The sequence below is a fragment of the Meles meles genome, chromosome 10, assembly GCF_922984935.1.
Source record: "Meles meles chromosome 10, mMelMel3.1 paternal haplotype, whole genome shotgun sequence".
Lineage (NCBI taxonomy): Eukaryota > Metazoa > Chordata > Mammalia > Carnivora > Mustelidae > Meles > Meles meles.
This window is the reverse complement of record NC_060075.1, coordinates 72,183,432-72,204,033: the sequence shown is the minus strand read 5'-3', so window position 1 is coordinate 72,204,033 and position 20,602 is coordinate 72,183,432. Positions and strand designations below refer to the sequence as shown.

Sequence of the window (20,602 nt, the reverse complement as noted above, 5' to 3'; positions counted from 1 at the left end):
CTTTCACATTACAGTAAGATAACCCAGTTTTAAATAATGGTCAAATATTTGAATAGATTATTTCCCAAAGGAAGGTAAGAGACCTGCCAATAAGCAAATGGAATGATGTTCAACAACATCAGTCATTAGGTAAATGCAAATTAAAACCACAATGTAGTATCAGTTCACACCCAATATAGAATGGTTAAAATTAAAAAGACTGACAACATCAAGTGTTGAACAGAATGCAAATCAAATGAAATCTTCGCACATTACTGGTGGAAATACAGACTGGTACAACCAGTTTGGAAAAGTTTGGCAATTTCTTTAAAAATTAAACACATTTGCCATACAAGCCAGAAGACCACATCTAGGTATTCATGCAAATGAAATGAATGCATATGTCATATCAACATAAAGACCTGTATATGAACGTTTACAGCAGCGTTATTCATAATAGCCCCAAACTGGAAGCAAATAACTATCACTAAACACACTAAACACAAATAACTATCAACACGCAGAAGGATATACAAATTGTGGCAAAGCCACATACTGGGGAAGAATGAACTACTGACACAATAAACATGAAAGAATTTCAGAATTAGTGATGAAAGCCAGATACAAAAGAACATAATGCTGTTTGATACCACATATACAGAACCCTAGAAAGGACAAATACAATCTGTAATGACAGAAAGAAGTTTAGTGGTTGGCTGCCAAGGGTCCAGGTAGAGAGAGGAGACCGCAAAGGGGTCTGCGGGAACTTTCAGGGTAATGGCATTGTTTTAGATCTTGATTTTGATGGTGGTTATGTGGGCATATAAATTTTTCAGGACTCATAAAAATATACTCTTAAAATGGATGTCTTTCACTGCATATAAACTCCATCTCAATAAACTTGATTTTTTAAAAACCAAAGGATATTCAAACATCACCAGGCATTGACACAATCCAGCAATAGGAAAACAAAGTTAAAAACTAAACATTTACTAAAACAAAGATAATATGGAGACGTTTTTAAACATTTAGAGCTATTCAAGGACATATTATACCCATGAAACCAGAACGACTTAAAAAAAAAAAAAAAAAAAAAAGCAAGCCGAGAACAAAACAAAACAAAACAAAACAAAAAGATACTCTGAGGTTAAAATATAATTGCCAAGAGTAAATTCAATAGACAGTTGGGAAAATAATAGAGAAGATTTCTTTAGAATACAGAGCAAAACAAAACCAAAGCAAACAGAACAGTTAGAAAATAGAGGAAAAGAAGGCAAGACACACACAGAGATCCAATCTGTAAAACTCAACTTCAAGAGACTTTCCAGGTCCCAACTGAAATATCAAATATCTGACTAGCAGGAGAACCTCAAAAGAAAGAATAGAATAAATACAGAAGTAATTTTTAAAAGTAAAATGAAACAAATCTGCATACAGATCTCACAGAATGCCCAGCAAGTTAAATTCATCAATTAATTTTTTTTATTTTTTGAAGATTTTATTTATTTACTTGACAGACAGAGATCACAAGTAAGCAGAGAGAGAGGGGGAAGCAGGTTCCCCACTGAGCAGAGAGCCTAAAGCAGGGGCAATCTCAGGACCCTGGAATCATGACCCAAGATGAAGGCAGAGGCTTTAACCCACTGAACCACCCAGGTGCCCCTAATTTTTTTATTTTAAAAGATTTATTTATTCATCTCAGAGAGCACAAGTGGAAGGGGCAGAGGGAAAGGGAGAGAGAATCCCAAGTAGACTTCCCACTAAGTGTGGAGCCCAATGCAGTCTTTGATCCAACAATCCTGAGGCCCTGACCAGAGCCAAAACCAGGAGCTGAATGGTCAACCAACTGCGCCACCCAGGCACCCCCCAGCACATTTTTCTTTTTTCTTTTTTTTTTAAATTTATTTGACAGACAGAAATCACAAGTAGGCAGAGAGGCAGGCAGAGAGAGAGGGGGAAGGCAGACTCCCTGCTGAGCAGAGAGCCCGATGTGGGGCTCGATCCTAGGACCCGGAGATCATGACCTGAGCTGAGGGCAGAGGCTTTAACCCACTGAGCCACCCAGGTGCCCCACATTTTTCTTTTAAGATTTTATTTATTTATTTGACACAGAGAGAGAGAGATCACAAGTAGGCAGAGAGGCAGGCAGAGAGAGAGGGGGAAGCAGGCTCCCTGCTGAGCAGAGAGCCTGATGTGGGGCTTGATCCCAGGACCCTGATAGACCATGACCTGAGCGGAAGTCAGAGGCTTAACCTACTGAGCCACCCAGGCACCCCACTCCCAGCAAATTTAATTTAAGAAAGCACCACACATAGAAACATATTTCTGGAGAACACATCTAGTAGTTCCCAGACAGAAAAGTTACTAAAAACTAATTAGAAAATAATACCGGCAGATGATTTCTCATTGGCAACATTGATCAGAGAGAGAACAATGGCTTTCAAGTTCAGCAGTAAAATTTTTCATCCTAGACTTCTAAAAACGGTCAAACTATAATCAAATATGAGGAACAATAAAAATGTTTTCAAACTGGGTGAGGATTCAGAAAGCTTATCTTCCATACACAATTTCTTAGGAAGTTACTTGCAAACATATACTTGCAAAACAAGGGTGTGAACCACTAAAGAGGAAAGGCCAGGATGCAGGAATAAGTGGCTCTAACCCAGAAGGCAGTGAAAAAGTCTCAGGAAGAGAACTGTTCATCAGGGCCAGTAAATAACCAGTCCAGAATAAACCAAAACTTCAGAGAAACTTCAGGAAATGGGCAATTCAACAGAAATGGGTGGTATGATAAAGTGTTTGAAAAAAAAGTTTAGGCTGTGATACAGGCGAACAGTGCATGAAAAAATAGAAAGGCAATTGTAAACTCCAGGAAAAATAAAACAGTATAAAAACGCCCTGGTCTAAACAAGAAGTCTACTAAAATAGGGTACAATTTTTAAAAAAGTGATGCAGAGTAAGAAATGAGAATCCAGATGTCCATGTTTAAGAAGGACTCCTCTGACCTCATGGAATTAAAACACCAGACCCGCAGTTGTGGTTGCAGAACAGAATGCAAATGTTTAACTTCCACAAAGCAGATGATAAAAGTTGTAATGTTAAAACAAATACAAAGGATAGGAGGATAAAATATCCTTCTCTTATTAAATGAAGAATCAAGAGATACTGCCAAAAATGAACAAAAAACTGACTTTTAAGGATAAATTATCTTAAGTTATTATATGAAATAAAAACCAGCCCTAACAAAAGGTGAAGAAAATGAACAGGGAGTAGTATTAATGAGCTAAATCCTCATTTTTCAGAGCAGGAAGTTAACAGGTACCTGAAGTTTAAATATCAAGAAATGGAGCATAGTATTTTATCTAGATTAACAACTACCAGAAGCACCAAAAACAGAGTTAAAAGAAGTTGTATTTGAGTTCGGGATATACAGATAATTGGGGTAGGAGCCTTTTTTTTTTTTTAAATCATAAATCCTTCTGTACTAATCACCAAGTACTAATATCATGATGACAGAAAAAAAAGAGAAAAGAGGAAGACACAAATTCTTTAACACTCTTTCCAATAAAAGACAATATATGTCCCATCCCTTTGTATCTGTAAGGCTTTGAACTCACTTGTCACCAACAGAATGTGGCAGAAATAACACTGCCTGTTCCTAGGGACACTGACTGGCTTTCAGAGCTATGAGCCATCCCTAAGTCCAACTACTCTGAAGCCTTGATGCTGAGAGGGAGCCCAGACCACAAGGAGAGGTAAGGTGGGACTACAGTCCCGGCTCAGGTCCTGTTCTACATCACCCAGCTCATCGGAAGCAACAGATTTGAGGGTAAAGACATCTCCAGCTGACTAAACCCCCTAGCTGCTTCTTTATCCCCACTTCAAGCATTCAGACATCACGAAGCAAGAGATGTAACATTCTCACTGTGCTCTGTCAAAATTCCCACCCACTGAATCTTTGAGCATAAGAAAATGGCTGCTTTAAGCCCCTGAATTTTGGGCCAATTTATTACACAGCAATAAGAACCAGAACAATTAATAGAAAATTTTAATTACTTTAAACAAAAACTGCTAACAAGTCCCCTAGTATTCTACTTCAGTAACAACTCCCAGCAACATACCGGATATTCTATTCTACTCCTCCTTTTCCTTCCTTCTTTCCTTTTTTCCTTCCCTCCCTACCCGTCCCCCTTCTTGTCTCCCTTTTCTTCTTGTCATTATCACTGTTATTCTTTATAGCTGGTCATGACCAAGTAATGTCAGATTCCTTACACGATCACCATAACTGATTTAAGCAGAGAAGGAAGGTGTTTGTAATGGTATTATCAAATAGGAGGGCTGGGTGATGTTCAAGTTGGGACTGGCCACTTGGGCTTCACTACTTGCAAGGACAGCTATAGCCACTTACACAAAGGCTTGCCAGCTATGTTAAATTCTTCAGAAGAGCATGTAGCAACCCTTTTTATAAAACTTGTAATTCAGAGAATCTGAAACTACGTCTTAAAATTTCCACCTAAACATCTAAATCAATTCTGCTACAAATGATATAACCATTTGAGGTATCACTTAAAATTTTTACTTAAAATTATATTTTTATATAAAATTGTAACTCAGAATTTCATATAAAACTATAACTCATAACTAATGAAAACATTAGTGGAAGAATTAGTTTAGAAGGAATATTATCTTAGTATCCAATCTACTTGCTAACCATTAAATTATTTAAGTAACTCCCACTTCCTAAGTCAAAATCCAATTTACTACTGTAATTATTAGAGACCATCTAATGCTGAAGAGTTTTAAGTGCAATACTAATGAATGAATAGAAAAATGACATATCTGCTAAATTTTGGTGTTAATTTACATTTTTGCTATCAATAAAATTACTGGAAAAAGAGTAATCTTTAGTCATACCTTAACTATTCATTCAGTTGGTTCTTCAGCAGACATTTACTGAGCAATGTGCCAGGCACTGTTCTAGATATTGGGAATAAAGCAGTGAACAAAACAAATATTTCTGCCCATATGAAGCTTATGTTCTAATGGGAAGTATGTGTTCTATGTTACATCACACATCACATTCACAAATATTTGAGTGCTAGGCACAAAGGACAATGTAAAGACAATGGAAATAAAGCTCCCAAGAAAAAAGTCATCAGAATATAAAATTCCATATTATTATGGAATGAAAGATTTGAGCAAATACTGCTGGAGGCCTTCCTAAATATGGCAGAACTCTCATCTACTTTCAGATCACTGGGTTTTAGATTCTGAAGTCTAAAAGATCGGATTTACCTAAGCTATCCCAGGTTCTATGACCATATTACATCTTCCCCTCACTCTCTCACTTCTACCTCAATCCCATCTTACCTCATCTTCCACCACACCTTGAAAGCATGAGGTCCTTTCTGATCACAAGATACAGCTCCAGACTGTTCTTTATGTGCTTAATGATGGATTCACCTCTCAATTTTATTTTACCAACTAAGGTGGGGATAAAAGTACCCTTTTCATAAACAATGATATTACTCTTAACTAATTTCAAAAGTCCTGTTTTTCTTGGATTCAGAATTGGTACCACTGTGTCAAGCATGCTTTTTTAAAAAGTTTTTCTATTTATTTGAGAAAGAGAGAGCGTGCAGTGTGTGAGAATACAAGTGGGGAGGCGAAGGGCAGAGGGAGAGGGAGAAGCAGGTTCCTCACTGAGCAGGGTCCTCCTAATCCCGGGACCCTGGGATCATGACCTGAGCTGAAGGCAGACATTTAACCTACTGAGCCACCCAGGTACACCTCAAGCATGCTCTTACATAGTTCTCCTTGAGATGAATCCCATCATTCTGAGTTAGCTGACATTTAAAGGATAGAGAGTAATGCCTCTGAAACAGAAATTTTCTCTTTGCAATACTAACTGGTTTAGCTGAAAACCCAAATAGCATCAACAACCCCAATCTCTAGTCTAATGTACTAGTAGTTGGCTAAATTACCACTGATTAAATCCCATGGGTTTAAAATAATTTATAATGACTAGCAGGCTTTTCATTTGTGTCTTAATGTATAATAGGTGTGTTATTTCAAAGAAAGAATGCTTTCTTTCCTAGTTCTGTAAGTGGACTTCCATAATTTAAATACACATCATTCATGATTAGCACTGGGAGCCCCCTCTAGCCCAATCTTGCAATCTATCTCTTGGTTTCTCAGGGCTCAACAAGAAAACACCCCATTTTTACCCAAGGCTACTTAATAACTACCTTTAAACGATTCTACGTAGTTGGAATGTAGACATTATTTTAAGAACTGGAAACCACTCAGGTAATTTCTTGATTTCCACTAAAAAGTTTTAAAAATGGGGGTGCTTGGGTGGCTCAGTCAGTTGAGTGTTTGACTCTTGATTTCTGCTCAGATCGTGATCTCAGGGTTGCAAGATCGAGCCTCCAGTTGGGCTCCACGCTCAGTGGGGAGTCTGCTTGAGATTCTCCCTTCATCTCCTCTGTCCCTCTCCCTGCTTTCTCTCTCCCTCTCAAACAAAAAAATAAAATCTTTCTTTCTTAAAAGAAAAAGTTTTAGGAGTGCATGAGTGGCTCAGTCAGTTAAGCAACCCACTCTTGGCTTCAGATCATGATCTCAGGGTTGTGAAATGGAGCCCTGTGACAGATCTGCACTCAGCAGGAAGTCTTCTTGGGATTCCCCCTCAAATAAATATATATATATTTTTTAAATGCCAATGTGTGACATAAAAAGAAATAATTTTGTTTGAGATTTGAAATTTAAAGAGAGAAAAGGGGAACCTGGCTGAGTCAGTTGGAAGAGTACGGACTCTTGATATTGGGGTTGTGGGTTCAAACCCCATGTTGGTATAGTTACTTAAAAATAAAATCTTTAGAAAAGAGTGAGAGAGGGCACCTGGGTGACTCAATTGGTTAAGCAACTGCCTTCAGCTCAGGTCATGGTCCTGTAGTCCCAGGATCAAGTTCTGCATTGGGCTCCCTGCTCAGTGGGGAGTCTGGTTCTCTCTCTGACCCTCTCCCCTCTCATGCTCTCCCTCTCTCATTGTCTCTCTCTCAAATACATAAATAAAACCTAAAAAAAAAAAAAGAGCGAGAGAGAAAACAAAGTCAACTTCTTGTTAATCTGAACAGTGAAATACAGAAGAAATCATCAAATTGCCTCCAGTCTGACAGCATGTTCCCAGGAGCACTTTGTCCTCAGATCCTCCTACAATAATCCATTAATGAAAAGGGTACAGCACTGGGTAAACTTGATACCAATTACCAATACTCAGATTAAAGATTGTATTTTACTATAATTACTATAAATCCAATGTGCATCTTTCCAGAAATGACTAGCTCTCTTCATACTTTCAACCTGTAGGATGAAAAAAATGAAAGTACATACTCCCCATCTGTCATACAGAGATCTATGTACATGCTGGTGTCCTCCACAAAATTACAAACTTCTTGAGGGCAGGAATTCATTTTGTTTAACACCTTCTATCTGCGTAACATCTGATCTTCACATACACAACTTCATTTGATCACAGGAACTCTCTAAGCTCAAAAGAATAGCAACAACTCCAAATTTTATAGTGGGAAACCCGTAATGAAGAGACATGAGGAATTTACTCCAGGTCACTCAGCTAATAAGTGGAGGAAGTGAAAAATAGAAGCAAACTATTCTGACCACTATTCCACTGACTAGGAACATTTTTGGAGCTTATGAGGAAAAATTTCAACCATAAACAAATGAAGAGAGAAGAGTACAATGAACTTCTACAGCTTCAACAATGGTCGACTTGTTTCAGCTAGACTCCATTTTCAAACAGCTTCCCGATCTAATACCACTTTTTGGGTAAATATTTCAAGATGTAGGTCAATCATATTGAACAAAATGCTGAATATAACAGATAACCAATAAATACTCGTTTAATGTTACTGATCTCACATATGCTTTCAGACTTATTATCCAATTCTGACTAAAAAAATAAAATCTGAATTCCTAGACAGTACATAATCATTCATTCATTCATTCACAAATATTTATTCTGGGATACAAGATGCCAGTCACCACACGAAATGCTTGGGATACAGCAAACGCAACAAGAAAATACCATTCCTTCTTTCAGGGATCTTGCATTCAACTGTTCTGGATATGCGCGTGCATAGACGTGGGCACGCGCGCGCGCACACACACACACACACACCCACACCACACCCACATGTGTCTTGAGGAACTGGAATTAGTTAGGCTGGAAGACTACTTAACTAAACCTACCAGTTTGTCAAGGTGGAATCCAAATTCTCTGTACACAAATTATGAAACGGAGTAGAAGACTGTTTTAACAGAATTCCAAGTCTTGATGTTCTTTTAGAAACTATCAGGAAGGTTCTACTTAATTTTGCTCCTCCTCAGTTTTTCCAGTAAAGAAAGCCAACAATATTAAGATTAGTGGGAGAAAAAACAAAATAATTCAAGCAATTGATTAAAACGGATTCAGAATACCTTCCACTCTTATATTTAAAGATGTTCCAAACATTTTCAACTTTTACTGAATGTGTGCACATTTCCTAATGTTCATGTCTTCACTACAGTATATAAATCAAGTTCAAGACTGTACAGTTAATGATGGGAATTACTTAAATTTTGAAACTCACTTCAATCTAAGCTATACAGGTTGCAGTAAAACAAAAATGAAATGTTCTCTTTTTTCCAGTATTTTTTTATTATTCCCATAAAACCACGTTAAGTATAATCCTACAAACAGATCCATTTTCCCTTTTTATTTGACACTCCTTAGTAACTCCTTAGTAACCTTAGTAACCTTCATGTGACAGAAATAATCCATTTGGTCCCCTCCTTAATAACTGAACCTCTTTTCCATTATTTTGTTCATTTGTTCTTTTATTCATTTTATTTCCACTGGATATACGATGCAAGTGGACACGACCACAAGATACTCTCTGTCTTAAGGAGCTTACACAATAGGGTGTGGAAAGGTAGAGGGTGGTTGGGATAAGATTAACAGTATATCTTACATAACCGACATAATAATATAAAGGGGCAGACATATACGGGGTGTCACAAAGGAGGTCCAAAGACGTCAGGGTTCAAAAGAAACAGAAATTTTATCCAAATGTAGGTATTCAGGAGCAGACCACACGCACAAAAGGTGGCATTAGGGCTTGGCTCTGAAGCATGGGTAGCATTGCAACAGGTAGAAACAGCAGTACAGGGGAGGGCACCGAGCGCACATTCTGAAATCAGCCCCAACTGAAGTCCCAGAGGTGGACTTGCAAGGAGCAAAGTCAGGATAAAAGAAGTCGTCCGCATGCCTGTAGTCTGTGTGCCGGAGCAAACGCAGAGAAAGACCTTCCAAAGCCAACGCTAGCAGTGAAGACCAAAAAATGGGTATTTGTCTCATTTAAAAATGGATATAAGCATTTGAAAGTTCTTACTAAATAGTCTTGGTGTGCAGATGCATTGCAGTTAACCTCCAGTAATTTCCCAGTGTTTAGCTGGAGGTACTTCCTAACGCTGCATGCAGCTCTAAAAAGATGAAAAGTTCTCATCTCAGGGGTTCATAATTTATTTAATTTATTCGACCTCATTCATTCAGAAAATATACACTGGGAACTAACAGTTATACACACTGTTGTTATTTATAGATATAAGAGATATAATCCTGTACTCAAGTCAGCAACATACAATCCTTAAACTGAAAATAATTTTTAGGGGGCGCCTGGGTGGCTCAGTGGGTTAAAGCCTCTGCCTTCGGCTCAGGTCATGATCCCAGGGTCCTGGGATCGAGCCCCACATCGGGCTCTCTGCTTCGCGGGGAGCCTGCTTCCTCCTCTCTCTCTGCCTGCCTCTCTGCCTAGTTGTGATTTTTCTCTGTCAAATAAATAAAATATTTAAAAAGAAAATAATTTTTAGGTTCCCAAGAGTGTGTTTACTGATACGTAACGACCACTAACATCCTGTCCTGCTAACATTGGCTCTAAACCTGCGTCTGAACCTTGGCCTTCGTCACTTTCTATCATCAATGCATGTAATGGTGGAATAAAAGAGTTGAAAAATAAGACAATTGTTTTACACATTTACAAAAAAATTCCTACAAAGACCAAAAGTTAGACTAGGCTCTACTGAAGATCCCCTCCAATTCAGAAATCCATACGCTGTGATTCTAATTCTACTGCATTAAAGTCGTTGAGGAAGGCCAGATAGTAAGAACTAAGGAATTAAAAGGGTTACTTAAATGACAAAGCCAACAGTTGGTCAAGTGTAGGTAAATTACTAAATGTTTAGTAATTATCCTACCCCACATGGACCTCCAGGACACTGCTGCACACTCCCATGGATCCTGCCACATGCCTTAAGGTTTTGACTTCACCTCTCCGCAAAGAGCTGCCTGTGCAGATGGTGAAACGAAATCAAGTGTGGCAGCAAGCTGGTGATATTCAAAACAACTGCTCAGTGTTTCTTACAAATCTCTTACAAAACTGATTGCTGCCCTACGTGCCCCAGCAGGCTTAGAATCCACAATCCATCACACAAACGTGATGAATTCATGAAGGTGACCTTTATGTAGGCATGCTTGTTACCAATCACCTCCAGTAGCCACTTTCAATGATGCCTCTTGGCCCTTGGACAAAACCCAACACTAAGCATACAACCCTGTCCTGTTACCAAACCTCCTGCACCCAGATTTCGTGTCTGCCATGTTCTATTACACCATGAAGCTCATAATATCCTTCTGAGGAAGACAAGCTCATCTGAACCTCCCTACAAACAGAGCAACAGTGAGGCTAGTTCTTCAGGAAGCATTAGCACTGTATTTGCTTCTGTATGAAGAGGTTGTTATGCTGCCTAATTTTCAAGTATTATGATGTTTGTTTCATTATATGGGTGGTAGATACCAGAGCCCACACTGTGTAACAGTTCATTCATCAGAGAAGCATTTTGATTTTTCCTACTGTTTTATCTAAAATTAATTCATTATTATTACTCAAGGGTATTATTAACCTGTATTATTTTTTTAACTATAGCTGTTTATATGATCACAATTATTACTCAAATTCTTTAAAGGCAGAATTTAATGGATAATCATCATACTTTTTACAGGTAGATTTCAGCACACCGCAGAATTCAGGAATTTCCTGAATTGATATGTCATTTATTCCTGGCAAACCAGCACCTTTGTCTACATATAGCTCATTTTTTCCAAACTAGAAATGTGCTCACTCTTTTAACTTCTTCCAACAAACAAACAAAAAGAATTTTTTTTTTTTAAAATTGGTACTCAGAACAAGTCACCAACTTAAAAACTGCACGATGGACAAGCTGCTTGACCTCTGACCTTATTTCTTTACCTAAAACATAAAAGGGATGAAAGATTTCCAAAGTCCTTCCAACTCTAATAATGCCCATGAGTTTACAATGACACAATTTAAGTATTAGAGGTTTCAATCTGAAAGAACATTCCTAAGGAATCACTGATAGTGAGGCATTTAAAAAAACAACAGATAATTTACTTTTAACAGGGAGTCTGTTTTCAGATATTCACTTGTTCACATCTTAAACATAGGGGAAATACACCAAGAGATATTCAAGTTTATACACATTTCTCTTCTATAAGCCATTTTCCTCCTTAATAGAGAAATTCTAATAATTCCAGGGTGTTAACAGTTATGTAAAAAGGATACAAGTGCAAAGTCAACAATTCAGCATTACCAAGTTCTTCAGCAGGAATAAGGAATGGGCAGAACGTAATTGTGAAAATGTTTATTTCTTAAAGAACCTTGATAAATTGGAAACTTTTCAAGGGACTCTTAAAGAATGAAGAGGCAAACATACTTCTAACATACTGAGACTTAAAAAAAGCAAATTAAACCCCTGTTTATCCCGCTTTCACTAAAACAAGCCCTTAACAGACATTATTATTCGCCCACAAAGTAACACTTTTATTCAGAAGGATTCCCATGAACTAACCCACCTGAGAATTCAGCTTTATGCTGCACCAAATAATATGCCATGTTTCTTCTACCCTGTTAATGATTCGGTTTCCCTAGAGAAAATCACATTATTATTTTCCTTTTATACTATATGTTACTGAGCTCTTTAAAAAGAGAAAATTGTAAAACTCTCCCGGAATACTGATCACTGAAGTGCATGGATTTTTCTGACAGTTTTTCTTAAAGCCATGATTAAATATGCCAACAATAATAATTTAACATATTCAGATATCCTAAGTTTATCCACTGAAATGCCATTAGTTTCCATTTCTTTTTTTCTTTTTTTTATTTTATTTTATTTATTTGACAGAGAGAAATCACAACTAGGCAGAGAAGCAGGCAGAGAGAAAGAGGAAGCAGGCTCCCCGCGGAGCAGAGAGCCCCATGTGGGGCTCGATCCCAGGACCCTGGGATCATGACCTGAGCCGAAGGCAGAGGCTTTAACCCACTGAGCCACCCAGGCGCCCCTTAGTTTCCATTTCTGAACCAGGACTCGATTTGAATTATGCTAATAAATTTAATCCCCGGGGACAATGCTGGTGGTGCTTACCAGTATCTTTGTAATGACACAATATTGCCACGTATCAGGGTTTGGTGATCATCTTACTCGAGTACTTCAAACAAGGGGGGAATTACTTGAGGGAGGTAGGCGTGATTTACCCAAGTATCTTTCCCAGCACCTAACCTCCTGGTAACCAGTAGGTCCTTCTTAAACCCCTTTAGATACATGGAGCCCAAAAGTTCATATCTATTAGTTACATGTCAATAATGTCTTACAAACATCTATCTGTATTTCTCTCCATAATGCTTCAAAAAGCATTTGATTCTGATTAGTGTTTTGGTTATATTAGTTACTCAATCAGTAAATTCCTGATAACCAAATTATCATAAGTATTAGTTGCTCTACACAACTAGTGAGGCTAAATATGGCACAAGTACTTGAAAATAAAGAGAAGTGAATTTTAAAAGAGAAAAAAGAACGACAAACTACAAAGTAAGTTCTAAGAGTATGGAGACTTTTTCTGACCTGTTAATTGATGAATCCCCAGCTTCTAGCAGTGTCTGGTACACAACAAGCCATCATTACCTATTTGGTGAATCAAGAGACTGCTGATAGAACGTATTATTATTTTATCTCCCCATATACAGATTGAGTTCAGAAGGTAACAGAGGAGTCCTTTGTGGAGTGCAGAAGCTCTAACACAGGTTCACACAGAATTCTGGCAAAGGCTCTAGGATTTGGGATTACTGACAATAAAATAAGAGTAAATTTACATCCTAGACATTGACTGGCTGATCAAGCCCAGGCCTGGGATACATCAAGCACAGGGAAACAAGAATTTCAAGTCATTACCCCTGTGCATAAAGGCAGTACAGCAGTAACAAGTCAGCCTTTCTGGCAAATCCATCAAAATAAAATCTCAACTTTTGAAAAATCTAGTATGTTTATTATGTTCCTTCAAGCTTACAGGCTTAACTACCTGTGGGAAGGGCCTATAATTATGACCAATTACTTCTGACTTGAAGGCACTTACAAAGACATCTGTCCTTTTAAGAAGTCTAAAGAACCAGCCATAGCACTGTCTACTGGTCCTGTGGGGCACCAATAAGTCAGGTATGGGGAGGGGGGTCCAACTTTGACAACTCTCCCCTGGAAAGAAAAGAAGTATTGTCCCCTGTCCTTGATTTCTGAACCTACCTGAATAAACATTAACAACCTGCAAAATCTTGAGTTCCTCGTCTAGTTAAGCAAGTCATGGGGACCAATGATTGCCCCAAAGCAGAGGTGGAAGAGAACAGGAAGGAAACAAAATGGAACAGAGATATGTAGCTCGTGAAGACGACATCATCAAGTCACTGAATTTCATGACATGACTCATGGTCTTTTCTGACCATTATATCCAAGCAGTTTCTTGGTTTCAGAGCCTCTAGTGTCTGGGTTTGAGTATGATTTGTTCTACTGAAAACGTAAGGGGAATAGATGCTTTACTGGGAACTTGTATCGAGATGAGGGCCCCACTAATTAGTATGAAAACAAATAATACTTGGACATTTGAAGCATTTTTAAATTTACACAGTGCTTTCACCTACACTATCTCAGCTCTTCCTTGCAACTCCTAAGAGGTAGGCATCATCATCAGCACTTAATCTGTCAAAATAAGGTTTTTAAAAACCTTTAGATAACTTCATCTTGAATTTATTAAGTATAGTCTCCTGAAATTTCTCAGTACAGAATCCAAGTCATGGGTCAGTTAGAAATCTTTAAACACAAATCAATTTCAAGAGGATAAATCAAGAGAATAAGAATGGATTAGCCCAAATCTACCAACACAATGGAAAAAACTATCCTGTTACAGGAGCAGTGCTTTGTAGGAGAGAGCGTTACACAGGGGTGCTTCTATAACACCTCTAGGTTGGAAGGACAGTATTTTATCTATCTACAAGTAAGGGTCCTTAACTGGACACACTCCACCGGCAACAGACAAGAGAACGAAAACTTGGATCCTAAAATTCTAGGGGTAGAATTTATCTTTTGGGAAGTACCTAGGTGATTCCTCCAGGAAGATAACTAGGTTACAGGGGACAAAATGTACTCTCCCCTTTCCCCTCCAATATCACGAAGACTCACAGGAACAGCTTCCCTTGGTTTTTAACAAAGAAAACACACACAAAAGGTAATCTACTGCTGTTACATATAACCCCATCTTCCTTAAAACACTCATTCTCCTGGCCTCATTATCCTTCACCCCTTCTCTTTTACTGGCTAAAGCAGAGGTTTATAATGGGGGTCCTATTTTCATAGCCATTTACTACCTTATTTACGTATTTATGATTCTTTGCAGTCTTCTACCCTTAGTTTAACTGTGTTGGAAACAAAGCACCACACAAATCACACAGGTTAAGAGGAGACAAGTCAAAACCTCCCAGGAAAATTGGTAGACACATGGGCTCTCTGAGTCTCTGGAGGTCTTGGTATTTCAAAGGTCAGTCTCAGGTCTCTTGACTTTGATGACTAATCTTAAATTGTTTGACTTTTTACAAAAATATTTAGCTGTGCTTATTTACATAATTTCATCTACAGCACACACAGTAGGCATGTATTTGTTGAACAGAATCCCCAGATAGATGAGAGGACAGGAAGAACACCCCAAGACTTCCTTTTCCAAACACTCTTTTAAGAGCTGAGATAGGTAAAAATCACACCTGAACTTGTAGACGTTTCTATGCATTCCTTTTCTGCTTAAAACTAAGCATATCTGTTCAAAAAAGAAAAGCATGACACACCACACAATGTCAACCACATAATGGGGAAATTCCAGGATCACTAAGAAAACACCATGATCCTAGTCACACACACTTTAGTTTAATTACTGGCTACAATACAGGAGAGGCTTTAAGAAATGCTGTCTCTCCATCCATTTTCCACATCCCCTCCAGAAAATGCAAAAACAGAACGTTTACCATCTAAAGATTCCACATCTTAGATTCACACATCACGACTTCTGAGTAGCAGTCTTAGGACCACGCTAGCCTAGAAACATTTAGTAATACACACAAACAAGCAATATTCGTGGAAGAAAATGTTCAGGCGACCCTGCTGACACTTATTTATCATTATATAACTTCAGTAAGGAAAACTGGACGTGAATGGCAATAACATTCTTAAGTTGCTATTTAAAACAAAACAAAAACTTTTATTTATACTCGGCTCCACCAGGAAAGTTCTCATCCTACTGATTTTCACCGCACCCTACCACTTCTCTTATTCTCAGCCTCTCAAAAATTCCCCAAAGGCCAGGGAAAATATGCGGGGGCTGGCAGGGCACGTCTCAGATTGGCTCGTTCCCTAAAAGGCCCCCAACTTCCTGGACCCCCTTTCAGGGACAGCAGGGAGAAAACAGAGCACTTGGCACTGCCGCGGGGAAGCCTGCGCAGGTCCCATTTCCTGACTCGTCTTTCTGCTCGCTGCGTGGGAAGGTCGCCGGCTCTGGCTTGCGGCTCGGTCGACCAAACTTACTCTCACTCTGTAAGGGCAACGGGCCATGCCTCCCCAGCCGCCCTCCGGCCTCAAGGGTCCCCGGCCCTCTCCCCGGCGCGCGCGGCCTCCGACGGCGCGGGCGCCGCTCGCCCGCTCACCTGACCACGTTGGGGTGCTCGAAGGTCTCCAGGTGCCTCAGCACCGCCACCTCGCGGATGGTAGAGAGCGGCATGCCCTCCTCGCCCGTCTGCACCCGCACGCGCTTCAGCGCCACGAAACGGCCTCCGTTCTTCAGGTCCCGGGCCTTGAACACCTTCCCATAGGCGCCCTCCCCGATCTCCGCCACGCACTCGTACTGCTGGTCCGCGCGGCTCAGGCCGTCCTTCTCCATGCCGCCCAGACGCCACCCGGCGCGGCACCGCTGGGACGGGCGGGGGGCGCGCTTGGCTCGCTCGCGACCGCCGCTCGCCTCTTCCCGGACTCCCCGGCCCGTTCCCTCGGGCCCCGGAGCTCGGTCTCGCTCTCCCTCGCCCCAGCTGACTACCGCGCTCAGGCGCTCGGGTTCTCGCGGCCGCTGGGGCTGGATGGAGCGACCTCCCCGCGGGCGGGCGCAACGCCGGTGCCGCCGTGAAACTCCGCCTGCCGAGTCGCCAAGGAGCGAGCCGATCCCTCCTCTGCCCTCCCTGAAGCGCAGTCCTCTGCACAGACACCGAAGCGATTACATAGTCTCTGCCCCAGCGCGTCCCAGTCCACAATCCTTCCACCTAAAAAAAGAGACGGGAGGACAAGAAAAAGTGCTATCAGACATCCCAGGCGCCTTCCTCCGGGTTCCCGCAGACTCCCCTCCTCATACTTCATAAAGACCCCAACGCTACCCTCGGCGCGCTCCTGCCCTCTCCCAGGCTGCCTAATCCTTCCTGGTTCCTCCGAGAAGAGCGAAGTTACTTTTCTTTCCCTGCAGAGCTGGAGCTGTCTCCGCGCGGAGAGGTTGCAGGGGCCCCTCGGGGATGAGCGCTCCGAGCGGGACGCAGTGGAACGGGAGGGGGCGTGCCGAGCAGCCCAGAGTGTGCCGGGAGCGCGGGGGAGGGGAGGTGCCGGGCACGTCAATGTCACGGCTTAATATTTATCCCTACATCATTGTGTTGCACTGCTACCCACCCCTCCTCCCCAGGCCTGGACGTGCAGGGAGAGGGGCTCCCGGGGTGCCCTGGGCTTTCAGGGACTGTGCACAAGCTGCCGTGGAGGGACTGTGGGTCCACCCGTGTGGGGCTGCAGAATGTGGGTGGGGGCTCCCAGGACCCTGTAACCCGATGCTGGGAGTGTGCGAGAAGGGGTGGTCAGACATCTGCTAGGAAATTGCTTCCTTTCTTTCTACTTTCAGTTTTTCTATGAGGAGGCATTAAAAAACGACTTGCACACACAAATGGTCTTTTTGGGGTAAAGAAGTCTGGACTGGAAACGGAATTCTTCCTCCGACTCGGAGGACCTCCCTGGTGGAAACCCATGAGGTCGGGGAGGGCTGGGGCTCCCGCTACTCGGGAGTGGAGGAACCGTGGGGCCCTGGAGCGGGGGGGGGGGGGGGGTAGAGGGGTGTGTGGGAGTCGCCCACGGGACCATAAGGGTGGGAGAAAGGGGTATTCGTCGCACTCTACCTTGTCATCTCCTTAAAGAATAACTTCGGGAGGAAGGTAGCAGCATAACCTTGTCTCGCCCTGAAATTCTCAACTAATTTCAACCTCATCAAAACTCACCCTCGTCTTTAAAAGTCTGGGAATGGGAGGAGTAAATGCCAAGCCTCGGGGGTGAGAAAGAGGGGACTGCGCCCTCGGGCCAGGACTCGCGAACCTTTTCCCACTCCCTGGATCTTCTCCAGATCTTCTGGATCTTAAATAGCAGAGGTGGCGGCTCCATTCCTCTTTCGGCTTAAGGCCTGGCTGGTCTCATCAAAAGCCAAACGCGCCACCCCCCTCCCACCCCCGCCCCCGAGTCCGCCGCACAACAAAGTGCGGGGGTGGGGAGGTAGGGTAGGGGCACGCTTTCCTTCACCATACAGTGACCTAGGGAGCCTCCAACCCATGGCCGCCGCGGCCTCGGCCAGACATTCGCCACGCCGGCCGCGTGCCTGGAATCCCCGGGACACCTCGGAATTACCTGCCCCGCAACCGCTGGCCCGCTCGCCTGCTGCCAGGAATTAAAGAAACAAATGGCGCGATCCCCACGGTGTGCTGGCAGAAGGGACCGCAGCGAGCGCAGAGACCCTCACACACACTCCATTCAAAACTCTCCTTAAAAGGTGAAGGCAAATCCTGGGGGAGCCAAGGACTGAGCCCCCCCGAGCCTGCACGAGGGTCTGAGCCAGGCCTAGGGCCACACAGGTAGCGGAGTAGCCGCCGCCGCCTACGCAGCTGGCCCCTCCCGCATCCCCCTCCCGCCCCAGTCCAACCCGAGGCTCAGCAGCTAAAGCAGCGTCGCGGACGTCCCACCCCCGCAGGGAGCTGCGCCCGCGGCCCCGGCCCGGCCCCGCACCGCCCGCCCTGGCTCTCCCCCCCTCGCTCCCCGGACGGTCGGCTCCGGAGTAGAGAAACGGGAGCAACAGTGCCTTTTTCCCCCCTCTCCTCCACTTTTTTTTGTTGTTGTTGTTGCTTTCCCACGCTGGCTGAATGTGACTTGACCCCATTTCAAAAAAGTTTGACATAGTGCTTCAACATTTCCGCATTCCTCCGCGACTACAAAGGCTGCAGCCGCCTCCTTCTGCTTTCTGTCTCTGCTCTCTGTCTTCACACTCAATGAAATCCTTCATGTGCCTCTCCCGAAGCCTGCCAAGCACCGCAAGGGTCGCCACCAGCGCAGCGACAAGAGGCCGCACTGGGACCACGACTCCCGCGTGTGCGCACACGCAGATGCGCCCCACGTGCACACTGCGGGTCTCGCTGCGGGGCCCGGAGCTGCTCACCGCAGGGTGTGCGTTTTAACTGGGATATTTTAAATTATAAAAGTAAACTGGGAAACTAAAGCAAACGTGCGTCCTTGTGGGGCTTCAAGCCTGTGCACGGGCCGCCTCTGCCCTCCTATAAGTGTGCATAACACCCCCGCAGGGGGTGGCAGCAAGAAGCCTGCGTTAACATTTATCTCTTGGTGGAGTAGGTGGAGGCCACACCCACACCTCCGCGAGCCGGAGAGTGAGCTTTAGTGGGGAAATGAATGTGGGGCACGGAAAGACAAAGTCCCGCATGGAGTCCCCAGAGGCAGTGCATTTTAAAGTGTGGATTATTCTATGAGTGTCCGAGTGGAGTTTATATTCCTCTTTAGGAAGCTTCACGAGTGTGTGGGTGTTTGTGCGCATGGCTACTTAGGAGCGGGCACAGGATCTTAGTCTTGGGGGTGTCTCTGCTGTGGGATGTCCTCCTCTTGCCAGATTAGGGGAGACTCCTCTAACTCCCCAAAACTGGTCCCCGTAACGAGCCTGCCTCGGCTCGTAAGGGGTTAACTAAAGCCGATTCTGAAGACGTACACCCCCCACACCACAGTCACCCCCACCCACACTCGCTTCCGACCCTGGCCAAGCTCCCAAATCTCCCTGGGGGACCCCCACCCCACGCCGCAGCCCACCCACCCGAACGCATAGCCCTTACCTGAGGGGCCCGGCAGCTTCGGGCCTCCCGAGGGGGCTGCGAGTGTCTGTTGGAGCTTCGCACGTGTCCACCGCGGCGCAAAGCAGGTAACCAGCTCGAAGGAAGGAGTTACCAGCACTCTCTCCTGCGAAGGGGTGGGCACAGCGGCGGAGGGCGGAGGGAAGGCGGAGGGTGCCGCCCGCGCCGCTCGCTGGGGGCGGACGGGGGCTGCGGGGCTCCGGCTGGGGCTCGGGGCCGAGCCGGGGAAGCAGCGGGGGTGAGGGCGGGGGCCCCGGAGGCCGACTCTGCCGGAGACCCACCCGGCTGCGGCTGCGGGGGTTAGGGGCTCGCTGCGCAGTGGCAAGCAAGTGTGCAAATTAAAGCCTTCCGGAGAGAGGGGAGGCGGCCGAGACCCGGCTGTGCTCTGAGGCTCTCAGCTCCCCAGCTCTCGGCTCCGAGTTGGGGGCGAGAGGGGGGGGGTGTAGTTAAATGAAAATTTCCGGCTTTGACTGCAACTGGAGTGAGGGATCTTGCAGCTAAAATAAGAGGCGTGAGAGGAAGAGTGGGATGTGTCGTCGGGAGTCCGCGGAGTTTCCAAACCCAGGGTCGCCCAGAGTTGGGGGTTTTGACAGAGTGAGGCGGGGGGTGGGGGGGGGGGGTGAGGGAGTGATCAGCAGTCTGTGATGTGGACGGATGGAAAAAACACAAAACAACCAACCATAATTATGAGGGGCCGGTGGGGATGGTAAATACCAACACTTTCCAAGAAACTGAAAAATCAGACCAAAAAATAACTCTTCTCTATTTAAAAAAAAAAAAAAAAAAAAAAAGTCTGGCAGGGCGCCTCGCAGAAAAGAAAATACTAATCTGTCCAAGCACTTTTCACTTTCAGCATGAGCTACATTTGTTTTGTTTTCCTTCGCTTCCTTTCGGCCTCACAAAGCCCTATCTTTTCCTTTTGGACAGTGGAAAGGATTTGGAAATTGTCAGGCACTCTGTGGTTAACGATCTACTTGAAGGGGCTCGCC

General features: G+C 43.6%; 1 protein-coding gene across 3 annotated transcripts in view; it reads right to left on the bottom strand.

The window, feature by feature from the left end:
• The window catches only part of CDK6 (cyclin dependent kinase 6), a 239,383-nt gene extending 219,690 nt beyond the window's left edge, over positions 1-19,693 (bottom strand). The window contains exons 1-2 of one of the 3 annotated variants that reach the window (XM_046020621.1): positions 19,596-19,693; positions 16,122-16,727 (exon numbers count right to left, since the gene is read on the bottom strand). In XM_046020621.1, coding sequence (XP_045876577.1) covers positions 16,122-16,354 — 233 coding nt within the window. In that variant the 5' untranslated portion in view covers positions 16,355-16,727; positions 19,596-19,693. Of the gene's footprint in view, positions 1-16,121; positions 16,728-16,838; positions 17,037-18,114; positions 18,268-19,595 lie in introns of those variants that run through there. The other 2 variants (XM_046020622.1, XM_046020620.1) reach the window with 2 other exon arrangements.
• Positions 19,694-20,602: the final 909 nt, after the last annotated feature.